This window comes from Lagopus leucura, unplaced genomic scaffold (assembly GCF_019238085.1).
Source record: "Lagopus leucura isolate 7727_CA_CO unplaced genomic scaffold, USGS_WTPT01 Super-Scaffold_100001, whole genome shotgun sequence".
Taxonomy (NCBI): domain Eukaryota; kingdom Metazoa; phylum Chordata; class Aves; order Galliformes; family Phasianidae; genus Lagopus; species Lagopus leucura.
This window is the reverse complement of record NW_024962262.1, coordinates 87070828-87088210: the sequence shown is the minus strand read 5'-3', so window position 1 is coordinate 87088210 and position 17383 is coordinate 87070828. Positions and strand designations below refer to the sequence as shown.

The 17383-nt window shown below is 47.1% G+C and overlaps 1 protein-coding gene across 1 annotated transcript in view; it reads left to right on the top strand.

The window, feature by feature from the left end:
- Nucleotides 1-8043: 8043 nt before the first annotated feature.
- Nucleotides 8044-17383, top strand: part of LOC122178276 (prostaglandin F2 receptor negative regulator-like) — a 66387-nt gene continuing 57047 nt past the window's right edge. The window contains 3 exon segments of the mRNA XM_042868352.1: nt 8044-8089; nt 8092-8206; nt 8208-8506. Coding sequence (XP_042724286.1) covers nt 8044-8089; nt 8092-8206; nt 8208-8506 — 460 coding nt within the window.

The window sequence follows — 17383 nt, the reverse complement described above, 5'->3', positions numbered from 1 at the left end:
CTGCTCCCTCCCCCTGTTTGGAAGTTTTACATGCTAAGAGTCATCAGCCAGCCTTGCCTTTAAATCAAATCTTTCCATGCAGCCTGGATGGAAATCTAGCAAGTACAGCAGCTGTCTACTCTTAGCAAGGAGAAAAGCAACATGTTTCTTCAGCCACTGGCTAGGGAATTCCTGCTCAAAGAAGAGGGCTACGCCTTGTCTGATGCCTTTATAAAGTCATAGGAGACAGTTTCCTGCGGGCTTTCACAGATAGTGCTAATCATCTTAAACTGAAACAGGGCTTCCAAAAACAGCATGTAAATCCCCATAACACACCTTCAATTTCTGTCTCCAAGGCTACCCAGCTGCCCTGATCTTCTGTGGTAGGCTCAAAATGCCATGATGCTTCCTTTTGAACTACTCCTTGCCCGCTTCTCAAGCCCTCTTTTCTCTCAGACCTCCCCACAGCCAGGAGCCCCACTAGCTTGCCTTGCTTGCTGGGGACAAGGATTCACAGCATTGCTGCCCCGTGCTGGGTGATGAGCAGTGGGACATCTGCGTGGCAGGGGATACAAGGCTCTCTGCTGTCCTGCAGCTGAGACAAACTGATTTCCACAGGGGCACAAGAAGAGCTGCATGGTCCTGCCCTGCCCAGTTGTGCTCACCCATCTGCACAAAGGCTGGGTCTAAAGGGCTCTTTAAAACCATGTTAATAGCATTTTTCATGCTGCTTTTAGTGAACCTCCTCATTCTGCTCTAAGTCATGCAGTTCATGAATAGCAGCTATTCCCTGGTCAGGGAAGCACATTTTGGGGGACACGGTATACATAGCCTTGTTGGACATTTTTCAGTGATTTTACATGCAGATACTGCCTTCTCACAGCAAGCCAAATTCTGCCCTCTCCTGAAGTCTCTTGGGTCTAAATTAGTGAGACTTTATATATATCGTGATTTGAATCTGAATGTGCTTCCTTGCTTGCGATCCCTGTGGTCACAGAGCAGGCAAGGAGACTTTGTGTTGTAGTTTACCTTGCCATAAGCAGGCTTTTTCAGTCATCTTGGTGAGCGCATTCCCTGTGTTGCCAATGCGGGAGCATTTTCTGCAGGATGCAGGATTTGCAAAGGCGCAGAAGTATGGGGCAGTGTCCCATCAGCATGCAGAATCACCCAGCTAATGGATCATCTCATATCTCTGAGAAGATAGCACCTGAGGTCCCTCCCAAAACATTCCCCAGGACTCGTAGGAGTGCTGGATGAGGCATTTGTGCTGCAGACACCCCCAAAGCACTGCAGAGTCAAGAGAATGATGCCAGACTAGAATCAATGAGGCCTTATGCGGGCACTCAAGAATAACAAGCCAACCAGTGGATTTGCAGGCAGACTGTAACAGCTTGTTATCTGATGTCCCCTGGGCACAAACACTGAGACATCTGCAGTTTTGACCCGTTTTTTCCCTCTGCTGGCTCAATAGCTAGTTAGCCAGTCATCCAAAGTGGAAACAAAACAGAGGGAAGAAGAGAACGCATGCCAGTAAGCAGGAGAAGCTGGAAATATTGGGGCGCCAAAAGGACTGGAAATAAAATAAGAACGCAGGTTTCTTTGCTCTCCTTTATTATTTGTGCATCAAGCTCTCTGAGTTTGTTTCTGGAACTCTGTTGAAAGCTTACTAGTTGTCACTGAACTTTTATGTTGGTTTATTTTGCATGTATTTTGCATCTCCAATCTCTTTGTTCAGCACTGCAAGATAAAAATGAACCTGAACAACACACATGGGGACTTCATCAATTGTCTCTGGTCCCTATAATCTCTTTCCATCGTATCAGAGGCCAGGAGGAGCCCCAGAGCAGGCTGCCAGGTCCTTGGAAAAGAGATCCTTGGAGCACAGCAGCCATGCCAGCTAACACTGTGCTTCCCTGTTTTCAGGCTGTTGTTACTAAAGAGTGTGCCCAGATAGTCTGAAGGGGTCATGAACACCAGCCTCAGCCTAATCTTCTAATTAACTCCTGTTAATGTAAGTGCACTCAAGAAGATACTTTCAGCCACGCTGCTCAAGAAATTAGAAGTCCTCTCTCAAAGAAACAGTGTGTTTCTTCTTTCGTAGTCCAGCATGATAACACCATCTTCCTGCATGAGAAGGATTTGCCTCATCCTGTGGTGCTCATTTCTCATCCCTGGATTACAGTTTATTTTAAATCAACTCAGGATAATAGGTGGCAGCTCAGTGTATACTATCTGCAGCACGTTTTAGCCTTGCAAAGGCAGAGGCCTCCTGGTTTCTCGGTTCTCTAATTTCCGCACCTTGGAAAAGCCTAAAGATTGGGGTGTGTGCCTTGTAATGATAGGTAATGCTCTGGGACCTATCAGAGAAACATGCTGCTGCTGCTGCTGCTGCTGCTTCTCTTTTAACCTGATGCAGCCTCATCGCATGGATGCTCCGCTCATTGCAGTCAAGGTTAGAAAGGGATTTGAGCCTCTTACTGATGTGGAAAGAAAGCAGTCCCATAGGTAGAAACACGAAGAATAGCTGAGCTCAGACTGACCTCAGGAAAAAAACAAAGCAAGTTTTCACAATGGAGTGTAGCTGGACTGCACTGAGAGAATGAATGTGGGGCAGGATGAGAATTGTACCTGCCTGTGTTATAAGCAGAGACTCTGCAGCTCTCCCGACATCAATTTTGCCTAGGAGAATCCATCTGAAAATAAACAAATACCAACAGAAATGCTTCTATTGTTTTCTTTCTCTGTTGGTAATGAAAACTATTCCTTTAAAAAAGAGCAATATCCTCCCCTATGATTTTTGCAGTCACAACACAGAAATGGAGAAAACCTGAAAGCACAATTGACTCCTTTTGATTTTTCCTATTTCAAGAGAGAAGACATGCCAGCGGGAAAGAGAACAAAAATCACACTGAGTAAATCTGGAATTTAAACTGCCACCAGTGATCAACAGCAACCATCCAAATATTTATTTCTTCTTCTACGGTTTCTTTCTGCTTAAGCTGATCAGCAGATCTTTAATTTGATATTCAGTCATCATTACATAAAAACATGTATCTTTTAGGTCGTTTCTTTAATTATTCACTTCTGCAGGAATTCAGATGGCAAGATTCAGGGGATAATTTAGTCACGTACCGCCTTAGTATGCAGCTTCTCTTCAATAATTTGTTGACTGGTGATCTCCATTTGGTACTAGAGATCAAGTCCTCCTCGCACTGAACTTGACAAGAAAATATCCAACAGTTTGAGAAGGGTGTTGGTTGCATGTGCCATGGCAGAGCTGCCACAACATCTAATGCCAGATCTCTAATACCTAGACAGTGCTTTGAAATACAGCTTCGTGTACGGAATACAGTCACAGTTTCAAGCAAGAAGCAGGGGAGGGACTGCAGCTCTGCTGCTGGAAGCATACAAGTGGGGCATGCAGCAGGGAGGTGTCCTCCTTCCTGCCTAGCAGGCTGGATAAGTTTTGAGTGTGGTTTGCTTGTGTGGCATCAGTGATGTGGTGTGCAAGCTTCAGCCACTCACAGGTCTCCACAACCTGCCTGCTGCCCAGTTATCATGGCAGTAGACCACCATAAACATTTCTGCAGGCCAGCTTCTAAGGTCATGCTGCTAAACCTCCATATATGCGCTGAAGTATCATGATACATGGGTTTGTGTTTTTTTTTTTTCTCTCCATGTGTGTTTAGTGCTTTAAAATTCCATCCTGTTCAACAAGAGCTCAGCATGTAATATAAAGCAGCTGTTTATGGGTGCTTAAGTACAGAGTTAAGAACCAAACTTCAGGCAGCCAGATTTGAAAAGTGTAGTCAGTTCTTAAATGATGTGCTCTGCTGAAAGGAGCCTACTCTAAAAATGCTCATGAAATGTAAAAGTTTATGATGGAAAGAAACCTGTAGCAAGCAGCATGTGTGCTTCCCACTTTTCCTAGGTTTCATTATGCCTTCCTGCCTCACAGAACAGCTGTAACATTAAACCCATTGAAATTTGTAAAGTGCTTAGAGATCCACTGAAGAGAGGCAGGACAGAAGTAAAAGGTACTCAATTTTCATGGCGTTTTATCAGGCAAGAGAGTTTCCAGCATGTCTTCGTAACAAATAAGAATAAATAGCTGCAAATGTAAAATATACCCTGCGCTCACTAATAGGTATCTTTCAGGCAGTGGTTGAGGAGAATATTTAAGAACAGTGTAGATTTGAAGACTTGAATTCATATTTCAATACATTTCTTAGGGCCATAGCTTTATGCACTTCACTAGTGCATGAATACTATCCAAATCTACTGGCATTGGAGTAATAGTGGCAAATAGTTTGTCTGATTGTTTTCTCCTGTCAAATTTCTACTAAATTTTCAAATAAATCACTCACAAATGTTTTTTTTTTCCTCATGACTTGGTTACCTCAATAGCCAGCTGAATAATATTCATCAAATAAATTACTTATTTTTTTCCCATAAATCTGCAAATAATTAATTCACAAGTACTTTTTACACGAGGCAGTCAGCTCTAGCCAGGACAAATCAAGGTAATTTCCTGCTCTTTTGATCAAATGCCAGTAGGACTTTATCTTGGACAGCTCAATAGACACAGGTTTTAATGCATAATACATAATGGGTAAGCTGAGTTTTTCACAGTTCTTTGAGAGCTCTCTGCTGCCTGTATTTCTGTTCAACTACCGAGAGAGGCATGACAAGGGACATATATTTTCTGTCCAGGTGTGCTCAGAAGCATTTCACCAACCTGACTGTACAGCCCAGAGGCTGCCAGGCTCTCACCAGCCACAGCTTCTTGGCTGGAACATGCCAGCAGGTTTGTAGAGCAAAGAGAGGATTGAGGATGAGTATTGTGCCCACTCCAACATCTCAGGCAAACCTTGAGCAGAATGAAATCAAGAGACGTGGAGTTTGGCCAGCACATGGGGATAATGTCCCTAGCTCAAAAGGAAAGAATCTTTAATGAATAGCCATGACACAGGGTGGCACATCTACGTGTAGGGGTCTCCAGGACAGTGTTTACACTGTGGCTCCCTTTCCCTGGGGATCTCATGTGAGCAGCTTGGAAGCGGCCGACGGTCTCCTTCCTGCCCCCAGTTGTACATGTATTGCAGACAGAGCAGCTGAGCATGGCCCTATCCTCCTGCCTAGCCCTCTCTTTGTTGTGGAGAGTTTATGGCTGCCACACAACAGCCCTCAGGCTCTGGGACCACAAGATTGCTCCACTGCTTAGGTCTCGCAGCAGCAATCTGCATGGAAGCAGTGCTTCTGCAGCCCCTGCCCTGAGCAGGGTGCTGGGCCTTGTCTGAGCGGGCCCTTCTTTTGCCAGAGATGTATGGGGCTCCTGAATGCTGCATGCCTTGCACCCCACACTCCCTGTGGGCACTCATCTCACCTCTGCTGCTCAGGAACAAGGCGAGGAACACAACTTGCTAATCTGTTTTAGTCAGCAGGGAGGTTTTGCAAAGCCTGCTAAGTATGTGCTGGAGGAGTTGTGCAAGCAGGGAGGGTTTGCAGGTGGCTTTCTTGAGGATCAGCGTGTGCTCATGTTTATGCTCACATGTGTGCATATTGTTTCATATAACCCTCCAATTGTGATCCTTCCCCGAGAGTCTGCTGGCTAATCTAGTTACCCCAAAATGAGAGACGCCTTCAGCCCATGCATTATGCAGCAATCCAGGTATGAAGAAATGTAGGCAAACATTCCTGCAGTGTCATCAATAAGTGAAATATATGTGGTATCTATGCAACAACAGCAATGCTAAATGCTGAAAGTCAAACTGGATGCCTTCCTGAGAAACAAACAACTGACCACATATTTACTCTGCATGTCATAAATAAACATGGAGAGAGCACAAAAACAGAGGAAGATATTTGTCTCGACTTTATGCTCAGAGAAAGCTTTCGACTCAGTCTGGCTCCCATAGCTGAAGTATACAAAATGGAACTGGCAAGGGGAAAAAATGACATAATCACATACATGCAACAATCCATTTGAAAGTAGGACACGCAAAAAAGGAAGAAAGCCGGCTTTGAAGGGGAAGGTAGACTGATGCTGTGGTCAGCTCCAGCTCTCTTCTTACTGGCCTCTGCACCAGCGATTCATCAGCCTCACAGAAATGGTTCTCAGTTCGATTAGGGGATCTCAAACGTGCCAAAATTGTCACAACTTTTCAAAATATCCTTTAACACTCCATGCTGCAAGGTTGTATAGTGAGAAAAGAAGAACATCAGTGGCACGTGGCCAGAAGATGTATTGGAAAACAGAGGTGTGAGAAGAGGCCTGGGGATGAGCTCCACATGCTTTCTATGTAGTGTATCAGTTACTGACCTAATTTCATTTTTGGATATGTGAGAAGAGGAAAACCAAATAATGATAGAGAAATGATTTTTCTTCTGTGTGAAGCATGTGTACAGACTACAATGATATTACATCCAGCGTCAGTGCCTGTGTGTCAACAAGCACTTGGAAATATGGGAAAATCCACAAAATGCTGCAGGGGCTGGAAACTGAATCATACAATGCAAGGCTTCAAAGAAAACCTATTCAGCGTAGCAGGGAGAGGTGATAGGAGCACAGGTTTGTAGACAAAGGCGTAACCGGTTCTGACGTCTCGAAGTTGAAGTTAGACAAATTCAACCTTGAAAGAAGCAATTTTCTAGCAGCAAGAATAATTAAGCACTGGAACAAATTAGTAGGTGGTGTAAGGCACTTGCCATTCCTTGGAGCCTTTAAGGCAAGATGCGCTGTCTCTCAAACAAACCTGCTTTGATCCAGCTGCTCAGAAAAGCTCTGTGGCTCATGTGTACAGGTCAGATTAAGGGGTTACAATGGCCCCTTCTGTTTTCAGATCTGTATGGGGAGGAAAAGGGTTTCTAGTACAGGCAAATTAAAAAAGGGAGCTGACACTTGTTGAGAACACCACACCACAGCTCAGGAGAGCAAGAATTTATCTTTTCACCAGCACCAGTAATATTGCAAGCAATAGTGAAGCAGATATCTGCGTCTGGTGGTTACAGTGAGTACCATGGGAATTTCCAAATGGCATAACCAGAAGGAAAGGCTTTCCAAGGCCACCTCTTGCAGAAATCCGCTGCTCTAGCCATTCAGCCCTGTAATGCAGGTCCTCGTCAGTAACCCCGACCCAGCAGAGGAACATGGCGAGCATGGGACAGGCAGGGAGCACGGGGCTCCTGTCAGCAGGATACTCGTGCATACAATGACCTATGCCCATACATACACTGCTGCTGCCAGGCTGAAGGAGTGTAGGGGGAGATATTTGGACTAGAGTTTGATGAAGGATCAGTAGTTCAAACAGCATGATGAAAGTGGACAGGTAAAAAGGAGAGATCTCCTCTGTTTTCTGAATTTGACACAAGGGACATGGCTTAAAGAGGGGATGTTTTCCAGTGAAGAAGTTCAGAAGAAATGTGTTTGAGTGGTGGCAGAGGAGAGCGATAGAAGCAGGTGGCATGAACAAGCTGGCACAGGGGCACCATAAACACTGATGAAGGCAGTCTTGTTTGGTTTAGGCATCCTGCTGGCAGCTGCAGCCCCATTCCTAAGCCAGAGTAACTCTGATGGGACAGGGCTGTGTGTTGTACACACCTCACCTGAACTGGAGCTCAGGCAATTGTGGCTGGAGGGTGAAAGTTCTCTCAACTCATCTGAGCCTCATTCCTATCAGGCAACACCCTCCTTACTGTAAAGCAAGACAGAATGAATGACAAAGTCCAATCTAAAACGCAGCCAGATAACCATCCCCAGGTACACACACGGCATGCACTTCCTGCTGCCGGGAACACCCAGCCCAGCTCCAAGCCCAGGTGTGCCGCAGGACTCGGGGTAAAGCTGCAGCAGCCATGCTGTGGTGGGGGCAGAGGGGCTCAAGGCCGGATACACAGAAGTGTCCCACGCGGTGAAATCCGTGAGATGGACTTGGCTCCACCACACAGGCCTGAAGGAAGCCGGGGAAGCAAACAGCGAAACGCACACAGAGGGAGCACTCATGTTTAACACGGCGGAGGGGGCTGAAGCGCAGCGGTGCCTGGGGGTCAGGGTCAGGCAGCGCCATGGCGGCGCCAGCGCTGAGCGCGGCTCCGGGCAGCCCACGGCCGCCGCCCGGCCTCTCCCGGCCACGTGCAGCGGCGCCCCTCCGCGCTGCCCCGCTACCCTCGGGCGGACGGGTCGGGCTCTCCCCTCCTTTCTCGGCGGCTGGGGCCGAGCCGGCCCGGACCCGCACCTCCCCCGCTACCTGCGGGCGGGGGCGCGCGAGGGCGGGCGCTGGGGAAAGTTTGTCTCTGTGGTTGGCTGCGCGGCTCAGCGCGGCCGGTCGGGGCGGGCGGGCGGCTCCGAGCGCTCGCAGGGCAGCGGGAGGCGAGCGGCCGCCGGTCCCCGGGCGGAGGGAGGCGAGGCGAGCGTGTGCGGCGGCCGCCATCCGCCTGGCGAAGGGAGAGGCACCCGCCGGCATGGGGCAGCGCGGGGAGAGGGCGCCCTGCCCGCTCCCGCTCTTCCTGCTGCTGCTTCTGCTGTTCGGTGAGCCCGGGGGCGGCGGGAGGGGGCCGGGGCAGGGCTGTACTCGGCCGCAGGTAGCGGGGAGGGCAGGCAGGCCCGTCGGCGCTCGGCGCGGGAAGGGGGCCGGGCACGCCACCGGGCCGTGCTGTTCTCCGGCGGGCGACTGCCGCCCGCGGGCGTTAGCGGCCGGAGCCGCCCGCACGCCGCGGCTGGAGAAGTTTCGGAAGGGGGGAGGCCGGGGCCGCCGGGTACGACCCGCTGGGAGCCGGGCCCCGCCGCACAGGTGCGAAGAGCTGGGGTGGGCGAGCAGGGAGGTGCTCAGGTGAAAGCCGTGCTCGCTGCGGGGGGCTAGCGGCTGGCGGTTGCCCTGCGGTCGAGCCCCGACCGCCACCGGGGCTCGACCGCAGGGCACCCCCCCGCCAGCGCTCTGCCGGGCTCGGGTCGGAGGGAGCGAAGTGCTAACGGCGTGCCCCCGCACCCCGCCCAGCAACGCTTTTCTTCGAGCAGAGCAGTATTTGCTGACTTAGTTGGTGCTCGTACTTTTGACATCGCGATGACTAATTCTTTTCTGTAACTGCCAGAGAGCGCTCTGCCCGTGGCCGGGCTGCGGGATCCTCCGCAGGGGGAATTCCCATAACCCTGTTTAGAAACGGAAAGGGAATGATATTTCTCAAGCGAACGGCTTGGTAGGACAGGCAGGAAATCAAGGGCTCAGGTGAAGTTCTGAAGATCGTGCAGCCGAAAGAAAAAAAAATATCGAGAAAGGTGTCCTGTTTTTATCCTTTTAATTCCAGACCAAATAATCACAATCATTTAAAATGTGCATGTGGCTGGTCAAGCTGTGGTTTGTCTGAACATTCTGAGTTGTGCTTTGGGGTTGTTTTTTTTTTTAATTGCAGTGTGCTGTTAAAATCAAAAGCGCTTTTGTGCACAGCGGGAAGATCCCTGAACTTCCCAGTGTGGTGTATTTGCTGTGTGAATACCTGCTGCTATAGAGGTTGGGCAGCTCTGTGAGGTACTCCGACTGCTCAGAGGTCAGTGTGTGAGAGGCTGGTGAGGTGCTCCTCTTCTCACTGTATGGAGAGTGCTGCTGCCAGCGTGTGTTTTCTAGCAGCTCTTCAATAGAGGGGAGAGTTGTCTCTTTTAACCAGCGTGTTGAAGGTGTTGATGCATTTCTGTATAGCCAAGGTGATGGGAAGGAGTTGAGGTTTGGAAGAGCTCATGGGCACAGGTTGCCCAGGGAAATGCTGCAGTCACCGTCCCCAGAGGCTTTTTAGAACCGTTTAGATGTGACACTGAGGGGCATGGTTGGAGGGCATGGTGGGGGTGCGTTGGTGGTTGGATTGGGTGACCTCAGTGGTCTTCCAACCGTAATGATTCCACAGTCCCTTGTGTGTACTTAGACTTGATTCAAATTTTTACAAAATAATGCAAGAAATGGCCGAGGTCTTTGGATGTGGCAAATGTTTTCTCAGCCTTTTTTCCTTGATGTGGTGCCTTTGTTTTTTGTCAGTGACAGCACAGGTAAGGAGACGTTGGATCCAGGGCTAAAGGCCTAGGTAGAAGGCCTCACAAAATCCTCAGCAGAGCAGACCAGGCTGTGGGAAGATGCGGGATTCAAAGCAAGAGTTGTGTAAGAAGAGTGTTTACTTTTCCAGCCTGTGTTAAGGTTAGCAAATGATTGCTTAGTCACCTTTTCTTTCTGGCTCTCGTGCATCTCTTCAGGTCCAGGACTACTTTTCAGGGAGCACAGGTGCTTTTTCTGAAATTTTTCATCCGTGTTCTCTGGATTTCTTGATTGCAACGTTTTGACATGGCAACAGCTTGTTCTCTTTAGGTAGCCTCTGTTGTATTTGGCTCTAATCCCTGAATTGAGGTATAAGCCTGCCTCGACAAGATTTGAAGTAAGCAGTAGGGGTCATTTAGAAATGCAACTGCATGCTTGATTAGAGGAGAATGTATGTAAAAAATAATACATATCTGTCCATCTATCTGCATAAACAAATGCTCAGGGACGTTTAAGATTATAGCTTTCGCATCTAAAAAACCAGTGGGTTAAATTGGTTTTGTGTGGTTGGTTTTTGGTGGTTATTTTCCAGTCTCTGTAATCCTTTTCGAATACTTAACTGCAAAAACAGATGTATATATTTTCTTAATGAAGAAACAGTTACATATTTCAATAAGGTACTTTTAGAAAAAGAATGTGTCAGTTGTCTGTTTTTAGATGCCTTTCACTCATGCAGAGAAGGACCTGGGGATCTTGATGGATGAAAAGCTTAACGTGAGCCAGCAGTGTGCTCTTGTGGCTCGAAAAGCAAATGGTATCCTGGGCTCCATCAGAAGAGGAGTGGACAGCAGGGACAGGAGGGTGATTGTCCCTCTCTACTCTCTCTTGTGAGGCCCCATCTGTAGTACTTTGTCCAGGTCTGGAGCCCCCAGTACAAGAAAGACAGGGAGCTGTTGGAGAGGGTCCAGAGGAGAGCCAAAAGATGATTAGGAGACTGGAGCACCTCCCCTATGAAGACAGACTGAGGGAGCTGGGCTTGTTCAGTTTGGAGAAAAGAAGGCTGTGGGGTGACCTCATTGCAGCCTTCAGTACCTAAAGGGAGCCTGCAAACAGGAGGGGAATCAACTCTTTGAAAAGGTGGATAATGGCAGGACAAGGGGAAATGGTTTTAAGTTGAGGGAGGGAAGATTTAGGTTGGATGCCAAGGGAAAGGTCTTTACTATGAGAGTGGTGAGGTGCTGGAACAGGCTGCCCAGAGAGGTGGATGCCCTGTCCCTGGAGGTGTTCAAGGTCAGGTTGGATGGGGTCCTGGGCAGCCTGGTCTAGTGTTAAATGTGGAGGTTGATGGCCCTGCATGTGGCAGGGGGTTGGAGATTCATGATCCTTGAGGTCCTTTCCAACCCTGGCCATTCTCTGATTCTGTGATGCATTTTTGTGTGAAGTCCTGTGTGTTGGGAGGCAGAAGAATAAACACATCTGAAAATGAGAATTATTCCTGATACAGAAAGAAATCAATCACTTGGAAGTTAATTTGGGAAGAACTTGAGCAAAACGTTAGTAATAAGAACTGGATAAAACAAGGGTTATGCTGGTGTCAGACAAGTCTCTAGATCTGGAAGAAAGGACATTAGAGGAACTATGAAGTGAGGATATCTTTCATGATGGAAATATATCTTTTTAATGCTTTCCTTTTGACTTCTCCTGGAGATACTGTAATAAGCTCCTGGGCCTGCCTTACTGGAGGTCCTGCTTCCTTAGAAGGTAAGTAGTAGTAAGTGATAAAGCCTGTTGTCTTAATACCACTAAACTAGCATTGTCTAGGGGTACTGCATTACAATCTATGCCCAGGAATAATAAGCCATTTCTTGCATGATCTTTGTTCCCAACCTGAAGAATCATAGAATCACAGAATGGCTTGAGTTGGATCCTTAAAGGCCATCCGGTCCAACTCCCCTGCAGTGAACAGAGACACCTACAGCTTCGTCAGGTGCTCAGTGCACTGTCCTTGGTTGTCTCCAGGGGCAGAGCATCAGCCACCTCTCTGGGCAACCTGTTCCACTGCCTTACCACCCTTACTGAAAAAAGCTTTTCATTTTTATCCAGTCTAAATCCCCCCTCTTTATTTTGAAAGTATTTCTGCTTGTCCTATCACCACAGACCCTGCTAATGCCCTGTGCCATGCATTCTTACAGCCCCCCTGTAGACACTGAAAGGCTGCTCTCAGGTCTCCCTGGAGCCTTCTCTTCTCAGGGCTGAACAGCCCCAGCTCTCTCAGCCTCTCTAAGCAGGGGAAGTGTTCCATCCCTTGGATCAAGAAAGTACCCCCAAACTGAATCGAAGAAGAAAGGTAGAGGCTGTCACATAAACAGATGTGTTTGGGTGTTGGTATTTGCTGCTGTGAAGAACTGGTGTTGCTAATCCCCTTGGTTGAGTCTTCTAATGCTAGATAGCTGTATGGGAATGCCAGTAAGTTTGCCCTGGTGCTGCTTGAAGCTTGTTGCAGCGTTGCAGTAAGGCTTTTGCCTGTTACAGTAAGGTGAGACAAGCAGCAGGAGAAGTCTTACGTGACTGGCTCTGAAGGAGCAGCCCAGAGAAGTGTTTTGTCTGAATGGAGGCGGTGGAAAAATAGCACTGCAGAAATACAAAGAAGAGCTGAAATAAGCTGAAATAGCTAATTTGTGATAATCTCTATGGCCAGATGGCATTTGCATGGATGCTGTAAAAGAACTGAATTGTTAGCTGAGCTATGGGAAGAATAAGTAAGTTATTAAGACACCGAATCCTGGACAATGTTTTACTCCTTTAAAAAAGGATCTGAAGACGGTTTTTGGAATTAATTGACTTGTGAACTTCAGGAATGAGAACTAATTAAAGACTGGAGCTCACAGGCAAGCTGTCACAGCTGCTGATAGGCAGGGCTGCCAGCAATGCCTGTAGTATGTCTGCTTGGTACTTTGTGTTATGAGGGACATCTCTAAAATTGTTTATTATCCTGCAAGTCTTCAGGCTGAAATTTTCAGGGCTGAGTGTCTACCCTAGGTTAACCTCTTTTTTTTTTTTTTGTTTTTTTCTCCCTTAGAGGACAAGCAAATGAACAAAAAAAGCTCAATTGTTTCCAACTTTTCCTCTTTGGAAATGGGGAAGCAGGAAGAAGCAGGGTGGTTTTTTTTTGTTTTTTTTTTTTTTTTTTTCTTGGCCAGTTCTCCCTCCCTGGTCTCCAACAAATAATAACATTGCAGCTGCTAAGCTGAGAAGTTGTAGCACCTCCGTGCTTTTGAGCAAGGGCTGGAAATTTGGCTGGAGTTAACTCTGCGTTAAGAACGTGGCTTTTGCTGTTCCTATGAAAAATGCCCAAATTTGGCCACATTATACAACTTGGAAAAGCATTCATTTCTAAAATCTCTGTAGGGAATTAGTCTCATGTCCCTAGAGAAAGCACTCTGTCGTTGCTTCCAAGGTGTCAAAGGATTATGGCTGGAATTAGGAGTGGGGAGGTGGAAGCTGCCTTTTTATTCCCATTTCAGAATTCTGTAGATGTATAGAGAAGTGGGCTTTTTGTTGTTGGTTTTTTTTCTGTTTTTTTTTTTCCTTCTCCAAATTGGCCGGTATTGAAACAGTGTGGTTGTCTGCGTGGATCGCTGATCGTATCTGCTCATAAGAGCCTGCTGCTTCAGCAGACAAAGTGTGTATCATCTTTCTTATATGTGGCTTTCTGAAAAATCAATGTAAACTTTATGTGCAGTTTGTAACTTCTGTTCTCTGGCTTCAGCTCTTGTCTCAGGCTGTTCTCCAGGTGTCTCCCTTTGTCCTTCACGCTGACTGTAAAACATCTCCTGCTGCTACTTCCCCAAAAACTGGAGAACTTATCCTACTCTTCCTGTCTAATAGGCTTGATCTGTCCGGGCTTGCCTTTCTGCTGACTTCCCTAAAGATGTAGCTTAGCTGTGCTGCTTCGCGTTTGCTTCATGACTGCAGTTTGCATGCTTTCATGCTTTCAGAGTGACTCTTTTCTTGCCATATCGGTAGCCATTTAAAAGAGTTTGGTAGGACAATGACTGGGGTGGTGTTGGCTAGCAAGAGGCTGGTCCTGACAAAAACTCATTCTGCTTAGATTTGTCAGCCTTCAGAAGAATAATTGCCAGTGTAAAGGACTTTGTTTCTGTGCATGTTCCACTGTTAGTTCCAACTGCAGAGAATTTAGCATTGTATTTCAGGCTTTGATGCAGCGTGGCTGTGGGGAATCTTTGAGCAGCTCTAGCAGTATTGTTCTCCTACACGCATTAAAATGGTTGTTGCAAGAGAAACATCCATAGGGACCTGTGCCAGCTTCTTATTGATGTGTTCAGTTTCATCTATTGACACACTACCCTTCATTATTACACAGTGAGTCCTGTGGCAGTGGAATTTGCTATTAAATCTGCACTGCAAAGGAGAATTGGCAGTAGCCGTTTTAAAAGCAGCGTGACCTCTGTGTTTGCAAAGAATAGCTTCTAAATACGAAACAGATGCTGAGCTAATACAGGACATTTCCTAAATTTTCAGGGTACCAACTATGATCATCTAGAGAAAAATACAGAATTTGCGTAACTTGTGAGTAATCATGTAAGATTCAGCACTGTTTCTTTCCTCAGAAATATGTGATTTATTAGTACTTGCATGTGTTTGCGCCTGGATACAGCGAGTAATACCTAGGTGGAGAACAGGCAATTATTTGTTAGTGGGAACCGGTAGCAAAAGCAGTGAGGTGTTGATCTTTCCTTTCTGTTCTCCAGTCTTACTCAGGGTGCTAGATGGTGGAGCAGGTGATATGGCTACCTCTGGTTTTTGCCACAGACACAAACTATTTTGTCCTTTCAGAGCACTACCCATAATATGCACCCAATGTTACAACCTCCAGCTTTACCCATATCACAGGATGGTTTGCATTGGAGGGGACCTTAAAGCCCACCCAGCTCCAACTCTCTGCCGTGGGCAGGACTGCCCCCCACCAGGTCAGGCTGCCCAGGGCCCCATCTAACCCAGCCTTGAGTGTCTCCAGGGGATGGGGCATCCACAGCTTCTCTGGGCAGCCGAGGAAGTGTTACAATTTTCAGAAGCCTGGTGAAGCCCAGTGGCATCCCGTGTTTTGGGAGATGGATGAAATTTGTGTCTACATAAAGAGCCTTTCTGTTGTATGTAGAGTACGTTTGTTTATATTCAGTTCATATGGAGATTTAAATTAATGTTGAGTAATAAATCTGTTGCATCAACCTTGTTTCCCTTTGATCTCACAGTTTGGCTCTAGACGAGGCATGCAGTATATACATCTTGGTTTAGAGAGCTGAAGTGCCTGGAGCAGGCTTCCATCAGGGAGGGAGTAAATAGTATGACAGCTTATCAGAGAAAAAATCACTGACCATCTGCAGATGGGAGGTGGCAAGGTAAGCGTCAGCCCTATGGTTCTGTCCTAAAGCAGTGTTGAACTGACATTAAAGCTATTAGCTGTATTGATAGGCACCTGTCAATAGCTGCAAAATGACTCACTACCCTAGGTTTGGGAAGGTTTTATTAAAAAAAAAAAAAAAAAAAAAAGAGAGAGAGAATAACAGGAGTCAGTGGGCATGGAATTGTGGCTGTTGTTAGAAATCAGAGGTAGGTGAAGTAAGGTGAGGAAAGAGTGCTGGGAGAGGTCACTCTCTCCAGAGAGAAAGGGAATAGCTCGTTTAAAATGGAAGAATGAGAAAAAGGTGTGCTGTGTGGGGTGGTGGGGTTGGGGCAGCTATCACCAGGAAACAATCCTGATAGAAGCCACCAGTTTCTTGAAGCTCTGCAAATAAATCTTGAAATGTCTGAGTCTTCTGAGCAAAGTTTTCTGCTCGCCACTGGCAGGTAAATGGAATATCTAATTGTGGACTCCTGCAGAGTATAAAACAAGGACTGAAGCGGGATGTGTGTGGCTGCAGGGCATGCTGTGGTGTCTGAATTGATTGTGGTGTCTGCCTTTTGAGTCTGAAAGGGACGGCTGCAGCACTGCTAATAGAGTTGCTGGGTGGGGTTGTCCTTCCAAAATAGTAGAACAAATGAGTCTTCAGCTTGTATCTTTGCTCCTGTTCAGCACTGGAGAGGGCACAGAGAGTGTGCTTGTTCCAGACTTTGTCTTCCTCGTAAACCTACAGGGATCAACTGAGATGAGCCAAAGCTACTTGCCAAGGAACTGTTAAAGGTCATTTGAAAGTTTTTTCCTCTGACCCTTTAGTGTGAGCAGTTGACTTTTGTTTAGTATATATAGAGATTTTTCTCCCTTCCTGAAGCTGAGAGACACTTTGCTCTTCATGCAGAGGCTGGTAACATATAAATTAATGCCATGCACATGCCAGGACAAGGCATCTCCATACCCAGACTTCCTTGCATTAACAGGTCCTATCTAGGACAAGTTGGTCCCCTTACAGTGCTCTCCTAGAACTAGTGTATGCCGTCAGGTAAATTGCTGGCTTCTCTTCATTCTGTATTTTCCTCTTTCATCACACTTCTGATATTGGTGCATTGGGGTGAGAACTCTGTATGTGCAGGTTTGGACAAAGTACAGCATGAATATTTCTGTCATGTGAGTGACAATTTGGGTCAATAGCCTTTTTGTTCTAGGGTCTTATTTGCAATTGTGGCACTTTGGCTATGTGACTGTCATGAAGGAACAGTCAGTTTTTGGAATGCAAACTGAGCTTTCGTCCTCAGAGGAGGCCACTAACATGAGACTTTCTATGCCTGGTGCTTGGATTAAAACGTGTTCAGAGGAGCAGTTTGCCAGGGAAATGATCAATCACTGAGTCATGGGGTGCACTTTGAAGAAGAACAGGTTGTGCATGGGGTGGTGGAAAGATACCCGGAGGCTTTGGAAGGTAGGAAGCAATGGCCCAGGCTGCAGATTCTTTGAATGATGTGGTGATGAAAGCTTTTTTACCACTTCACAAAGATGATTTTCATTGACTTGGTTTAATGGTATGAAGTCTTTTTTTTGGGGGGGGGGGGGGGGGGGGGGGGGGGGGTGGGAGAGAGAGGGAGGGGCTTGGGTGTATGGGATGGGAGGTAGAGCAAAATATGGCAGCAAGGTTATCTAGGTCTGAGGAAACAGGGATATGTGCTCATAGAAGATCTAGGAGTGAGGCATGCTGGACCACCTTAGGACCCTTTCCTTAGGACCTGTGTATATTAAAGGTATTGAAGGCTGTATGGGAACTGCTGAATCACAGCCTGAACCTCTGATTGATCACCTGAGGTGAGCAATGAGTCAGCCAGAGGAGCACAGGTGAAGGCAATCCACCTCTCTTAGACCTATTTAAGAGCTGGCTACCAGTGGGGAAGGATCTCTTCTGGAGATCCCTCCTCTGGAGTTTTGCAGCAAGTCCGGGTAAGCT